Genomic DNA, 13,850 nt, shown 5'->3' with positions numbered 1-13,850 from the left:
AAATTTGTTGTACAGTATATTGCTTTTTATGTGCATATGCAGATACATATACTTTAAATACCTTGGATCAAAACTGGTAAAGGGAGGAGAAACACTGGAGGCAGTAAAACAAAGAATGAAAGCTGGATGGAACAAGTGGAGAGAAATAACTGGAATAATCTGTGACAGGAAAATTCCTAGAAAGTTAAAGTGCAAAATGTACAAGACTGTGATTAGACCTGTACTACAGTACTATATGGAGCTGAATGCTTGGCAGTTGGAAAGAGGGAAGAGAACTTGATGAGAAGAACTGAAATGAGGATGTTGAGATGGATTCTGCAGATTTCAATGAAGGATAAGATCAGAAATGAAGAAATCCGTAGACGATGTAAGGTGGTGGATGTGGTTGAGAAGATGCGAGAGGCGAGGTTACGGTGGTATGGACATATCATGAGGAGGGACGTTGAGGAAGTAACAAAGAGGGTAATGGAATTTGAGGTGGAAGGTAACAGAGGAAGAGGCAGGCCTAGAAAGAGATGGATAGATTGTGTGAGAAAAGATATTGTAACGCTTACGGCCGACAGGCGCTGTGTAAGAGCCGGCGTACCAGAGCGGGTGACGTCACCGCCCTTCCCTGTGATAGCAGGACCACAGCTACTGGGCTGTGGAGAGATCTCTCTTTGGCTCACGGGGCTAGGTCGCTGCAGAGAGACGCGGAAGTCCCGGGTTCGAGCCTCCAGTCGGGATGGGGCCGACCAGATGCGGCAAGGGCGCCCGCCTGAGCCCCCGTTGTGTTACATTGGTGTCAGAAGCGGGGCGGGATAGCCCTTCGCCGGGGACGGCGATTTAAGCGGGGGAGAGTGTAACGCTTACGGCCGACAGGCGCTGTGTAAGAGCCGGCGTACCAGAGCGGGTGACGTCACCGCCCTTCCCTGTGATAGCAGGACCACAGCTACTGGGCTGTGGAGAGATCTCTCTTTGGCTCACGGGGCTAGGTCGCTGCAGAGAGACGCGGAAGTCCCGGGTTCGAGCCCCGGACGGTGCAGGGGCCGACCTAATGCGGCAAGGGCGCCCGCAAGAGCCCCCGTTGCGTTACAATATGGAGGTATGTGAAGTGAGTGAGGAAGATGTGATCGACAGAGACAAGTGGAGAACAGCAACCAAAGCAGCTGACCCCAGGACAGTCTGGGACTAAGGCTGTGAAGAAGAAGAAGAAGATGCAGATACATATACTGTATTTTGCATAAATACCTGTTGAACAGTAATTTTCGCAGTGTAAATTGATGATTGTGCATACGTATAAAGATAAGATTTCTTAAAACCTCAATGCATAAACAGACAAACTAAAAAATAACTGGCTTTAATAGTTACAACACTTAAACTGTATGTGGGAAACTTCAAAAACAGACAAAATATTTTTCTTACAGGGGCACTAATATTGTAAATATTCTGTTAATACTAGCAGTAACATGCCAGGAACAGTCTTTTTTCAACTTAAAAAAAAAACAAAAACTAATACATTCTTCTAACCCATCTTCCTTCACCCTCCCATCTCCCCATATAGATGGATAAAATAAAGTTAGAGAGCTGCAGCACAAGCCCCATGCTGCAAGACCTTGACTACATGAGCATCAGCACTCAAAGCAGCCCCTGTCCCCAACAGCACCTCAGACGTGAGCAGCAGAGAGTTCCACTTAAATGATAGACCAGGACTGAAGGTTGACAGGAAATGTGGAGGCTCACAACACAACGAAAAACACATTTTGGTTTAGCTACTATAAGATCAGCCAATCGGATCTTGCTGGTAGAACGTACGCAGATTAGAGTTGTCATCAAATAGGAGCTCCCAGGGAGAACAGAGAATTTAGAATTTAGAATTTAGAATAATGAACATGGAATATTAAACCTGAACGTAACCTATACTGGATACTTCTAAAATGTATAAAATGTATGCAGGATGAAAAACAAATCTAAGTCAATCATGTATGTATGGACAAAAGTGCAACCTGTAATATCTAACAAGTAATAGGTTTATTCCATGCTGAAAAGAGAAGAGCAACGTTTTGGTCATGGAGCCTTCTTCAGCCTTCTTCTTTCTTCTCTTTTCAGCATATTACTTGTTTCTTTGCAGCCTACGCATGCTGATGCAGCTACCCACCTGAATATCTAACAAGTGCCTAATATAAATAATAATATAATATAATATTATTATTATTATTATTAATATAAATCAGGCCTTAAAGTCGATATGAAATAAATGAGATGTTCTTCATGTTCTTGAAGATATTTAATACTTGCAAAAGTATTCACCCTCTTCCAAAGATGTCTAAGTTATCGACCATGGTCGAGGATGCAGCTTTCGTTTTTTATGATTCTGATATCTGACCACTGTGCTTTGCACTGTCCTCTGTATAAAAAAATGTGCTCCTTTTCCTCCGGTGCGTGCAAAACAGAAAGAGGAAGAGACACACAAACTAGCTTCAAACTGGGATGATTCACTTTTTATTTATTTGTCTTTGTACTGTCTTGTTGATTGGGGATTACTGATGGACAGAAATATTCAAGTCTAAATTCAGATTTTCAGTCTGATTATAATTAGTTTGACTGGGCCACTTTCTTATTCTTAAACCACTCTGGTATAGCCTTGGCCTTGTACAGTACTTTGGCTCATTGTCTTGCTGAAGGGTGAGTTTTTAGGTTTTAGGTTTTTAACACACTGAAACAGGTTTTCTTCCAGGATCTGCTTGTTTCCCATCCATTCTCCTGTTAATCCTTGTAGTTCTTGTTGGTGAGAAGTCATCCCGTAAAATAATGCAGTCACCACCATGCGTGATGGTGCAAAGAATAAGGGCCCACACAATTAGTGGGGTGGCCTGTCTGTATTCAAAAAAATGGGTTGACATGATTTCAGAATAAATACAAATATCTCTGTAAGGTCTCTCATGGGATAGTTATGTTTTTAGCAAAGATTCAACCATGAACACCAATATAGACCCTTGCTATCTTATTCAGCATAGTGAACTTGATTATTAAGAAGCGGACATCATCCATACACTGCTTAGATCATACTGTTCCTCCAAATAGAGCAGATAGGCAGGGAGGAAAGTGGTTCGAGTAGGGAGCTGAGTTAACAGGCATATGCCGCAAACAAACAGGTAAAGGTTCATTCCATGCTGAAAAGAAAAGAAACTATGTCTCGGCTATGGAGCCTTATTCAGTATTACAGAGTTCAGTGGCTGAGATGAGAAAAAAATGTCCAAGGATCATCAATATCTTGTCATTCCAGAAAGGGTGGCTGCATGGAACTGAAAAAAAATCTTACATGGGGTTTGCAGCAAAGCCTCTAAATGATACTGCAAACATGTTGCAAACGGTTTTCTGGTCTTACAAGACAAAGTTGGAAAGTTTTTGGTCTTCCAACTATTTAACTAATTTAGGCTATTAAGTCAAACTTGCACATATGGAAAAAGGAGCCATCTGTGAGTTGACACACTCCAAGCTCTTCAGTATCCATCTATTAGCACACATCTCACTTGCATTACGGGAAGCATGCAGGCACCAAGGAACTGGAAGATACAGGTATGGTAGCATATGACAGAAGAGATAGCACAAATTGCACAAGTGGGAAATCTCTCTCTGACAACACTGCCAGGCTACTTGCACCTAACAGCAATAGAGTTATTTTTTAGTTATTTTTAAAGAACCTCAAAGTGGCAAATCTCACAGGTCCATTTTAGCTGGAAAACCACCAGACCTCTGGCCTACTAACATTATATCTACCCAGGTGATGCTATGTAAAGTGTGTGGTGCTGCCTGAGAAATTCCTGAGCCTGAAACACAATTAAACACATTTTCTCAGGGCCTGTAGACTGGATGTAGACTGTAGACTGTAAACAGCTCAAGCCTGTGTTACTGTATATCATTAGACGACTGTAATTGGCATTTCCCAAGCAGCAGAGCAGCACTGGCTGAACATGACCAGTGTTAGACTAGTTGGCCAGGATATCCTCAGTAAGCCCCAGAACAGATATCCATCCCCCTGAGACATGCCAGGTTCCAGGAAGATTTCAGTGTTATTGCTAATTATCTTATAAAGAACTTTATAGAGTCTGGAATTTACAGTGTATCAGATTATCATCACCTTGATATTAGGCATTGGGAAGAGGCAGTTCATACCGCTTGTTCCCCCTGTGTTAGTGCAGGGATTATAGCTGCAGCACAGTTTCATTCACATTTGTCCCATATGGTTGTAACTGTCCAGTACATGCTGTAGCTATACAGTATATAGTGTATTAGCATTCTGTCCAGCTACTGAAACCTAAGACATTTTGGTCTTTCTCCAAACAAGGTATTATTCTAGGCAGTATTTTTTATCATACATAATTCATTGTATAAACAGTTCATTGTTTTTGTAAGCCTAAATTACGTGCAGAAGTGGAGAGAATAACAGTGTTATGTGTACTGTATATACAGTACTGTACAGTAAAAGGCATGACCTTTGGCATGATGCTGATCTACTGCTGGTTAAACATCAGGAAATACATTTATATAATATGGGTGACTGAAGGAAAATGGTAAAAATATGTTTTTTCAAAAATACATTAACAATCAGTAAATATGACATGAATCTAAAATGATCTGATTGTGATTTCTGAATTCTAACTATTGGTTAAATTGTGGCTTCAAATCCTAAAATACAATCATCTAAATCCTGCCTGATTTAATCAAACTAGCTCTTGACATACTGTATCTAGAATATCTAGTGAAGTAAGTGAAAGAAAACAGTAATAATAATAATAATGATGATGATGATAACTGAGTTATCCTCCCATCCTGCCTTCCACGTGCATCCGGCCTGTGAGCAGCACTCAACAGATCCTGAGCTGTGTGGTGCAGTGGTGCATGCAGGGATGCGTCTCGAGGCAGGCGCACTCAGCAACACTGGGCTTTGGGTTCAATTTTGGACCTGAAATGCTGTCTGCTTGGAGTTTGAATGTTTTCTCCATGATAGCATGGGTTTCCTCCATGCACTCCATGCACTTGACTTCTGGGAAAACTGGGCCTGATTTGAGTGTGTGCATGGCTAACCAGGGTGTAACCTGCCTTGTGCCCATAGCTTGCTGAGATTATAACAATAGCGATAGCAATAAAAATAATACATTTGCACCCCTGTAACTTTCATTAGGATTTTTTAGTAGAAGATATTTAAAATATATTTAAGTGGTTGTGTAGTTTTATTACTTAAGATTTGCAAAGCAAATTTAAAGTCGATTTTCAGTATAAGACTAGGCTATATCGAGTTAAGGTACTGTCAGAAAAATTGGTTAATGTTTTCTGAGAAAATATTTAAAACTGTAAAATTGCATGCTATCTGCTATGATGTTACAAACCATACATCCATTTTTCTAGATATTACAATAGTCTAATTTTACACACCCATTCTCCAAAGTGTAGGTGTTCACTGACATCCCTTAACACATACTGTACAAGCACAGGATGTGATTCAGATGCAAATGAAATTGTAATAAATAGCTCATATAATACAGAGAGCAGGGTGAGAGGACAGAAAAATTTGCAAACAGAATAACAATTGTACTGGTATTATTTGATAGTGTATTGCTTATAATTCACTGTGCTTCTGGACAGCGTCAGTCTATATGAAAAGGTCTGTTTTGTATCAGTTCCCTTTTAAGTCATGTACAGTATTTCACAGACAATTTCTGACATGTGCAACACATTTAAAGAAAAAAGTCTGTATTCCATACAGATGTGCTGTTAGTAAATTATTTTCAAATTGGAACTTTCAACTAAAGGAATGACAACTGGTATATTGTCTTTTATTCTTTTAAAGATAAATTCTAGTTCAAATAATATTTCATGTTTTATGGTTGCACTGTAAAACCATCAGCCTGATTATAATATTAATAGGTGCAGTTTGTTAACTGAGTATTCCTTTGTGCCCTATTTGTTTTTGTGGAACACCATTTACTGTTTTCCAACAACTCATCAATAAATATCTAAGGGATTTTGCATCATTAATGTGGAGAGACAGCTGCTCACACACCTTCATAATCATGCTGTTTACTGCTGCCAAGCACACGTAATGTTTGACCAGAGGGCACTATTAACACCTGTGCTCATTTGTCTGCTTTAACTCTCACTGGCTTCATGCTAATCAGACGTGTCAAAAAACACAAACATGCCAAATGATGTAATGCCTCTTTCCTCTGGGCTTGGTTCAGAAGGTAGATGCTGTTTGAGAAACCTGTTGTGTATAACAAGTCTCTAAAGGTCCTGACAAAGACCTGACAAGAAGATGTTGGAATAATAAGAAATATTTTTGTGTACAGATGCCTCAAACAGAACTACAGTAGTTAGACATTGCATGTGAAAATCCATGAACAATCAATCCTCTCTATAATGCATTTAACATTAAATTAATGCATCGCTTTGTGATTGCTATGTTTATTATAAACCCAGCAGTTCACACAACAAATATATATTTTAACTGAATTTTGTGTAAATTGCAATACATATAAAAATCATTGTGCATAGTTTGAGTCATCGTGATATAATTTTGTGTTGAAGTCTTAGAATGGTTAATTCAGTGTAATAACAATTATATAAAGTCTAAAATTGTTCTTTTCATTTATTCCTTAAACAAAACTATATCTGTTAATCTAGTTTATGTAAAAAAATACAAAATAATTTAATGTTAATTATAATTATATTAATAATTATAAAAATGTAGTAATTATATTTTAATTTATATTTAACAAAACATGGTAAAAGCACAACAATGTAGATGATGCTAGAATATGAACATTGCCCTTTCGTTATTAAAAATAATAACCATAGTTGATTTAATGATGCAAGATAACTGTCATCATTTAAAATAATTTACTAGTTTACTTAAATTATGCAACATAGAGTTTATACTGTAAAAGGGTTCTTTAAACAGAGATTTTCTTCTATTTATCTCGTGGACAGAGCACAGGCCTTAAAAAAATATTAAATGTTGCAAGAATCTTAATATTATTGTGAAAACATGATTGATTTACCAAATGTCAGGTTGCTTTAATGCATTGTCTATCTTGCACCATAATTTCTAACTATGCTTAACAAAAATGTTCAAAAAATCCTTAATTAGACTGTGAATAAATAATGACAATTGGGTTTTTTTAACTCAGATTTCTGAATATTTTTGACAAAGACATCCTGTTTTGTGTTTATATAGAATTATTGTTAGATACTATACACCTGCCAGAGAAGAATTTCTCAAAGCCAGAATTTTTTACAGGTATGACTAAACTTGATGATTTAGCCTGGGGGTGTAATTCTTCTGCTTCCTGAACATTCCCCCAAGACTGAGAGCATGCTGACTTCAAGTGCAGCCCTCAGATCAGTGGAATGGGTAGTGCTGTATTCTATATTGTCTGTATTCCAAAATGGGCCTAGTTCACACAGCAAAGTATTGATATCTGATTGGTTGAAAGAATAATTATTATCAAAGTGTATCATGGTAAACATACATGGTAAACATACATGGTAATGATCATATGCAAGTGTAACAAATATGCCCCTGCTAATAACAGGGATCTCAGCTGCCCAGACTGGCGGAGTTCTACTTTAGCACAGCCGGCAAGTTCCCTGTTGCGTGACGCTGGAGACCCAGGTTCGAGCCCACGCAGTGAGGGATGAACTGGCAGGGCAGGAGCGGCAGGGGTGGAAACCCCAAGAACTGTTACATGAGCACACAGCAAGCATAGGAACTATTTACCTGAACAGAGACAACATTTAACCCGTCACACCTGAAGAAGGCTCCACAGCTGAAATGCTGTGTTTCCTTTCTTTTCTTTTCAACATGGAATAAACCCGTCACCTGTTCCTTTGCAGCCTACACATGCTGACGCAGCTCCCTACTTGAACTAATTAAACTTTGGCTGACTGTGTTAAGATTCATTCTGCAGGTTTAACTATAAATGAAATAATGAAAACATATTAAATGCTGTATACTAATGTTCAGGTAAAGCTGTAAAAAACTGACCTTTTCCCAGTAAAGGTCCACACAGCTGTTAAGTATATACAGTAGTTAGGATGGGCTGATATCTTAGCCCTGAAGTGTGTCATCACACTTGACATATGGCAGGACAGTTACGCCATTGCCAAGGCTGCAAACTACTTCAGTAGAACAGGGGTGACACACCTTAAGAAGGCCACACAGTCAAAATGTGTTTTCTTCTTTACCTTTCAGCATGGAATGAACCTTTATCTGCCCTTCTGCATCCTACGCATGTTGACGCAGCTCCTTACTGAAATGTCTTCCACTATTTCAATTATATGTGTTATGCTTGTTCACTTACATTACTTCATAAAAAAAACAATAGGAGACGGGGCAGCCTTTAGTGTATGTTTTTACTAGAACTTCCTCTGGCACATCAGTAACTTTCAATGTGCACACACAGTACAGTACAATGTAGTGAAAATAACTAGTTCCTCCAATGACAAACTGTATACAGTACATAACATATCTTCATGAAAAGTGTACTCTGTGAATAACTACACTTGGAAAATTGTGTTAAGTTCTCATATCACATAAAATCTAGCTAATTAATACATGTGCAAATATAGATGTATGATTTCTTATATGTGCAAATACTTTTCTGCAATAACTTTGCTTTCTGTAATGTTGTGCTGGGAATTGTGGTAAAACCTAGCAATACATAACTTCAAAATAAGTACTGCATCACACGTAAATAACAATAAAAGAACTAAATAAATTATTTTTGTGGTTTTTGTTTTAAAAACAGATAACGACTTCAGATGTGCTGCCTCGTGTTGTATCTGTGTCTATATGTACAATATACTAACCAATGAGTAATCCCAAATATGAAATAACTAAACCTGTGATTATTTTTTTAACTTTCTTAGGGGTTTTAGATAATGTGGAAATGAGTGTAACAAATGTCAGGCATCACTGACTGATGTGTCCTGCTGTGGCTGTCTATAATCTTGCTCTTAGTTGAAGTGGTTGTAAATGTAATACTGTAAATGTAAATGTAATACTTAGATCTAATATTTAGACTTCATTTCCATTACAGGAAATAATTGTCTTTTACATCTAAAAATAGAAAGTGTGCTCAAATAAATAAAAGAAAAAGGGTATCTCTAATATTCAGATGTACTTTTATTAAATTTAACTTAGAACTATTTTAAATTAAATATAACATAAAACTATAAATCATAGTAGTACATGGAATGTTTTTAATATTTATTCTTACATGTACTACATTTCTCTTAAATTAAAAGGTGTAAACTGTAATTCAAAGGTGTTGCAGAGGATGCATTGAAACTTACAATGTTCTATCAGCAGATGGCAATGTATCACATAAATGATTAACTTTCCATAAATTTCTTGTCAGTCAGCTGTGCATGAAGTAAAAACAAGGATATTAAATACAGATATTCTACAAAATTCTACAGATACAAAATTAACATTAAATTACTTATGTATGACTGGTTGAAAGTAGTTTACATTGCTACTGTTGTTATAACTTTTAACTGTTATGGTATCACTCCAGTTAATTAACTGATATGTTAGAGTAGGTCTATTTCAAGCAAAAAGGTCAGAAGATAAATGTAATCACAGTTCAATGCTTCGTACAGAAAAGCAAGTTTTTGAAATGACTAGGGCTGCAAAGGGATTAAAATAGTATCAGGACAGGACTTCTTTTAATTGCTGAATGCATTTGGATAATAATAATAATTATAATAATAACTAGAATTGCCAGAAATGTAAAGAGAATAATCATACATAATGCATATTTTAAGCTCTGGGCCTGCAACTACTGTATCTCATGGTCAGATGCCATTAAATCATTAATGAGATGCAATCAGGCTTTATTCACAGGATGTTTCTGATAAACAACAGTGGAATAACATTACTATTGTAGTCGCCTTATAGAGGATGATGGATTTTTACTATTGCTGCGTAGCGCGGGGGGCGTGTTCAGAGTGGAGGCGGAGCCCTGGATTAAGGCCGATGTGTTGCCGTAGCAACCGCAGCTGTCCTGGCTGATTGAGGACGAGCTGCAGCTGTGGAGGCCTTTTAGCACATCCCTGAGGGGGTGAGCAAGCAGGCCTCCGGTCCTGAACACTTCAGCAACAGTCCCGTTTTTTGCTTCTTTTTATTTTCTTTTTCTTCTCTCCTGTCCCGCAGTGATGATTCACTGGGGCAGCTTGAGTTTTCTTTTGTTTTTGACTTCGCTCCTTTTCTTCCAGTTTGGACCCCGCTAAATAGTCCAGACTGGATCCCTCTGTTCCAAGCTGTTTCTTTTTTCTGCCAGACTGGACCCCGTTAGATAGGGATGATCCAGTCTGGACGCCGCTGTGCAAAGCTGTGTGTTTCTTCTTTCTCCTTTTTGTTTTTTCTTTTCTTTCGGTTTTTGCTAACCTCACACCAGTTACCCTGCCCCCTCAAATGGGGCATCAGCTTTTAACGGTGTTCACTATGGCTCTTCCCACTTCTGCATTGTTACACTATTATGTGTATTTAATATTTGTATTATTTGAATTAATTCTAATACACAACTAAATCTAATACAGCACTTTCTAAAATTACAAATACTTCTATAAGACCAAATGATGGGATGCACCATATAAATGAATTCAGAAAATTACCTAACATAATTCATTTATATTTACATTTATATTCAATTTATACACTGTAATGTAGCTCTCTAAATAAACAATTTTATCTTAATTTTATTGGCAAAAAAATAACCTCATTCTTTAAAAAGAGACTCCAATAAATAAAAAATAAATATGTTTAAATTTAATACATTTTGAATGTGTAATGTGTAAATTACATCTTTAAAGTTAACATTGTGAAAAGGTCACTTTGGTTTTGGTCAATTTCTCATTTTAGTACTGAGCAATATGATGATTTAAGTTTTCACTAAGCTTGTGATTAGAAATGAGACTGACAGTCAAAGACAGATAATTCCTACTTCCACAGAACATGGTTCTTTTTCGCAATTACTCTCTTAAAAATGATATGCTGTGAAATAATTTTAATATTATTTTTAATATATATTTAATATATTGTTTTTGTTTTTTTAATTCCTATAAATTGATTAAGAACATTTTTCATTTGAAGTCCCTATTTTCTGGAGTAATATATATATATATGTGAATTCAGAGATGATTTTCTGTCACTTTTCTGAAAACTTCCTTTAAGAGATTCAGAAAAATAATGCAAAATGATGTGTAATGTGATATACTTAAAAATCCTTTATAGCATTGAAAACAATGTTAACAATGAATGCATGTCTACCTTTCTTAATGTTTAAAAGACAAAATATAAGAAAAAATAGATGTAACAATACATTCAGTAGTGTTCCTTTAATATAAGACCAGTATTACTCCCTGTTTAGGGGACTGAATACTTGATAGAATATTTACATAGTGAACTGAAATAAAATCATTATAAACATTAAAGAGATTTTAATCATGAAATACAACAACACAATATTAAAATTTAAAGTATTTTAATATTTTAAAAATGTTTTTTTATTGACATTCTGTTAGTTGTGGAAAGGAATGTGGAGAAAGTTACAATATGTTTTGATATTTCAAATAAAGCATTGAAACAATGTCATCACTTTCAGAAACAATTTCAGAATTTTGTTTGGAAAATATTATTCACATAGATGCATATTCTCAAAATTTGTTTTTTAGACAAACATTTTCAAGACTAATAAAGCTAGTAAATCTAGTAGCAGTCATTGGAAACACAACCTATAAAAGAGATAGAAAATCAAGTAATATGTATCTGCAATGTCATAACACATCTCTCAATTAAATAGGTTGCATAACTAGCTAACTCTTTCACAGACATAAGAATATATATTTTTTAAAGGTTACAGTATTTCCTTTGCCTTTGGTTTCTGCAATTTCCCTCAGGGGATCAATAAAGTATCTATCGTGTTGAATTACAATTCTCTGATACAATATTTTTGTTGTTACTTTTGCATTTTGTTCAGATATGTTTAGAATGAAATTCTCAATAAGTGTAACAGGCGATGGAAGCCTAAGCCTTTGCTCATAACAAAATAATTAGTGATATTCAATATGCATTTATTCATAAGTATCAAAAAACCCTTTACAAATTTCAAATTTACAAAATTCCAAAGTCCAAAGGAATGCTATCTTTGTTAATTTATTCTGCTAGCAACTCAGTCCAACAGGAGTCTTTTTCAAATATTTTACCAGTGACAATAACACTTGTTGCTTTTCTGAACCAGGTGTAGAAAAAAGCATATATAATGGGGTTACAAGCGGAGTTTAAATAAGCAAACCAGAATGTGGTGTCTACCAGGATAGGTGACATTGAATACTCAAGAATAGGATTAGAGAAGATACAAACAAAAAAAGGAGTCCAGAGGAATACAAACACTCCCACTACTATGCCTAAGGTTTTTGCTGCTTTTCTCTCCTGCTGACTTGAAACTCCAACCTTGTTCTCTTTAGAATCTTGAATTTGCTGTGTTATATCTTTGATAGACCTGGCCTGATGTCTGGCTACTAAATATATTTTAAAGTAAATTCCCAGCATGATAAATGCAGGAATAAAATATGAGAACAAAGTGGACAGAGGTCCAGAGAATTTACTGAAAAACATAAAACAACCCCCTACACAGTCAATATATCTGTGATAAAAATCCTCTATCCCTTTTATATTCAGCTTCAGGAAAACCATTGTAAAGCCAAATAACCCCGAAACTACCCAACTGATTATGATCATCAGAAGTATGACACCAGACGTGATTTTGGTTCTGTAACTCAGAGGGTTACACACAGCAAAGTAACGGTCAATGGAGATGGAACACAAGTGGAATATGGAAGCTGTGGAGAGCATCATGTCAGTGGCCGTGTGAATTTGACAAAACAAACTTCCCAGGTACCAGCAACCTTCAACAGCATAAACCATTGTGTTAGGCATGGTGATCACTCCCAACAGAAAGTCACAAACTGCCAGTGAGAGAATCAAGTAATTTGTATTGGTATGGAGCTGTTTGAAGTATGCAATTGAAATTATAACCACAAAGTTTCCACACACTGTGGCCAGTATAATTATCACCATAATAAAGTACAGTACAAACCGTAAGGTAACTGGTTTGGTTACCCTTCTACAGGAGCCACTAATGGATTCAAAACAGAAGTGTATATTTGAATTTTCAGTAAAATTGAAGTTCTGTCTGACCGAGGAGCTCATCTCTCCAGGTGTGGTGATCCCTGAAAAAAGCGTGTCAAACTTAATTTTCATTCATAAAACTCCTCACATGAGGTTTTTAATAGATAGCTTTATATCAGTCTATACTTTATGCATGTCATAATAAGGAACATCTTTCTGGTGTTCTTAACAGAAAGAACTTTAATATCCATATATCCCATTACTGTATATATACTGATGTGCAACACATTTTTCTTATACTATATGACTTTATATACCTTTCTATTCAGACATGTATTACATACGGAACAAGTAATAGGTTTATTCCATTCTGAAAAGAGAAGAAAGAAAACACAACGTTTCTGCTTCACACCTGAAGAAGGCTCCACAGCCGAAACATTGTGTTTTCTCTCTTCTTTTTCCAGCCTGGAATAAGCCTATTACTTGTTCCTTTACAGCCTACGCATGCTGAGGCAGCTCCCCACATGTATTACATACTGTACATATAAAACTTTATTTCACCAGATAAGTCACTTTACAGATTTTTCATTTTCAATGAAGACCACTCAAACAGAAGGGTATTTACTGGAGCAATTTGAATAAAGTTACTTGCTCAAGAGTACAAAAATAGCATCCC

The 13,850-nt window shown here is 36.4% G+C and overlaps 1 protein-coding gene across 1 annotated transcript; it reads right to left on the bottom strand.

Annotated features, from left to right (window-relative positions):
• Window positions 1–12,199: 12,199 nt before the first annotated feature.
• LOC102690250 (trace amine-associated receptor 1-like) lies at window positions 12,200–13,255 on the bottom strand. Its single transcript, XM_069185586.1, has one exon. The coding sequence runs from the start codon at window positions 13,253–13,255 to the stop codon at window positions 12,200–12,202; it is 1,056 nt and encodes a 351-aa protein (XP_069041687.1).
• Between the last annotated feature and the right edge of the window lie 595 nt (window positions 13,256–13,850).

Source organism: Lepisosteus oculatus, chromosome 2, assembly GCF_040954835.1.
Source record: "Lepisosteus oculatus isolate fLepOcu1 chromosome 2, fLepOcu1.hap2, whole genome shotgun sequence".
Lineage (NCBI taxonomy): Eukaryota > Metazoa > Chordata > Actinopteri > Semionotiformes > Lepisosteidae > Lepisosteus > Lepisosteus oculatus.
This window is presented reverse-complemented; position numbering and strand designations above follow the sequence as displayed.

Coding starts and splice junctions, on each gene's coding strand:
- LOC102690250 (XM_069185586.1), bottom strand. CDS start 13,255: ATGAGCTCCTCGGTCAGACAGAACTTCAATTTTACTGAAAATTCAAAT.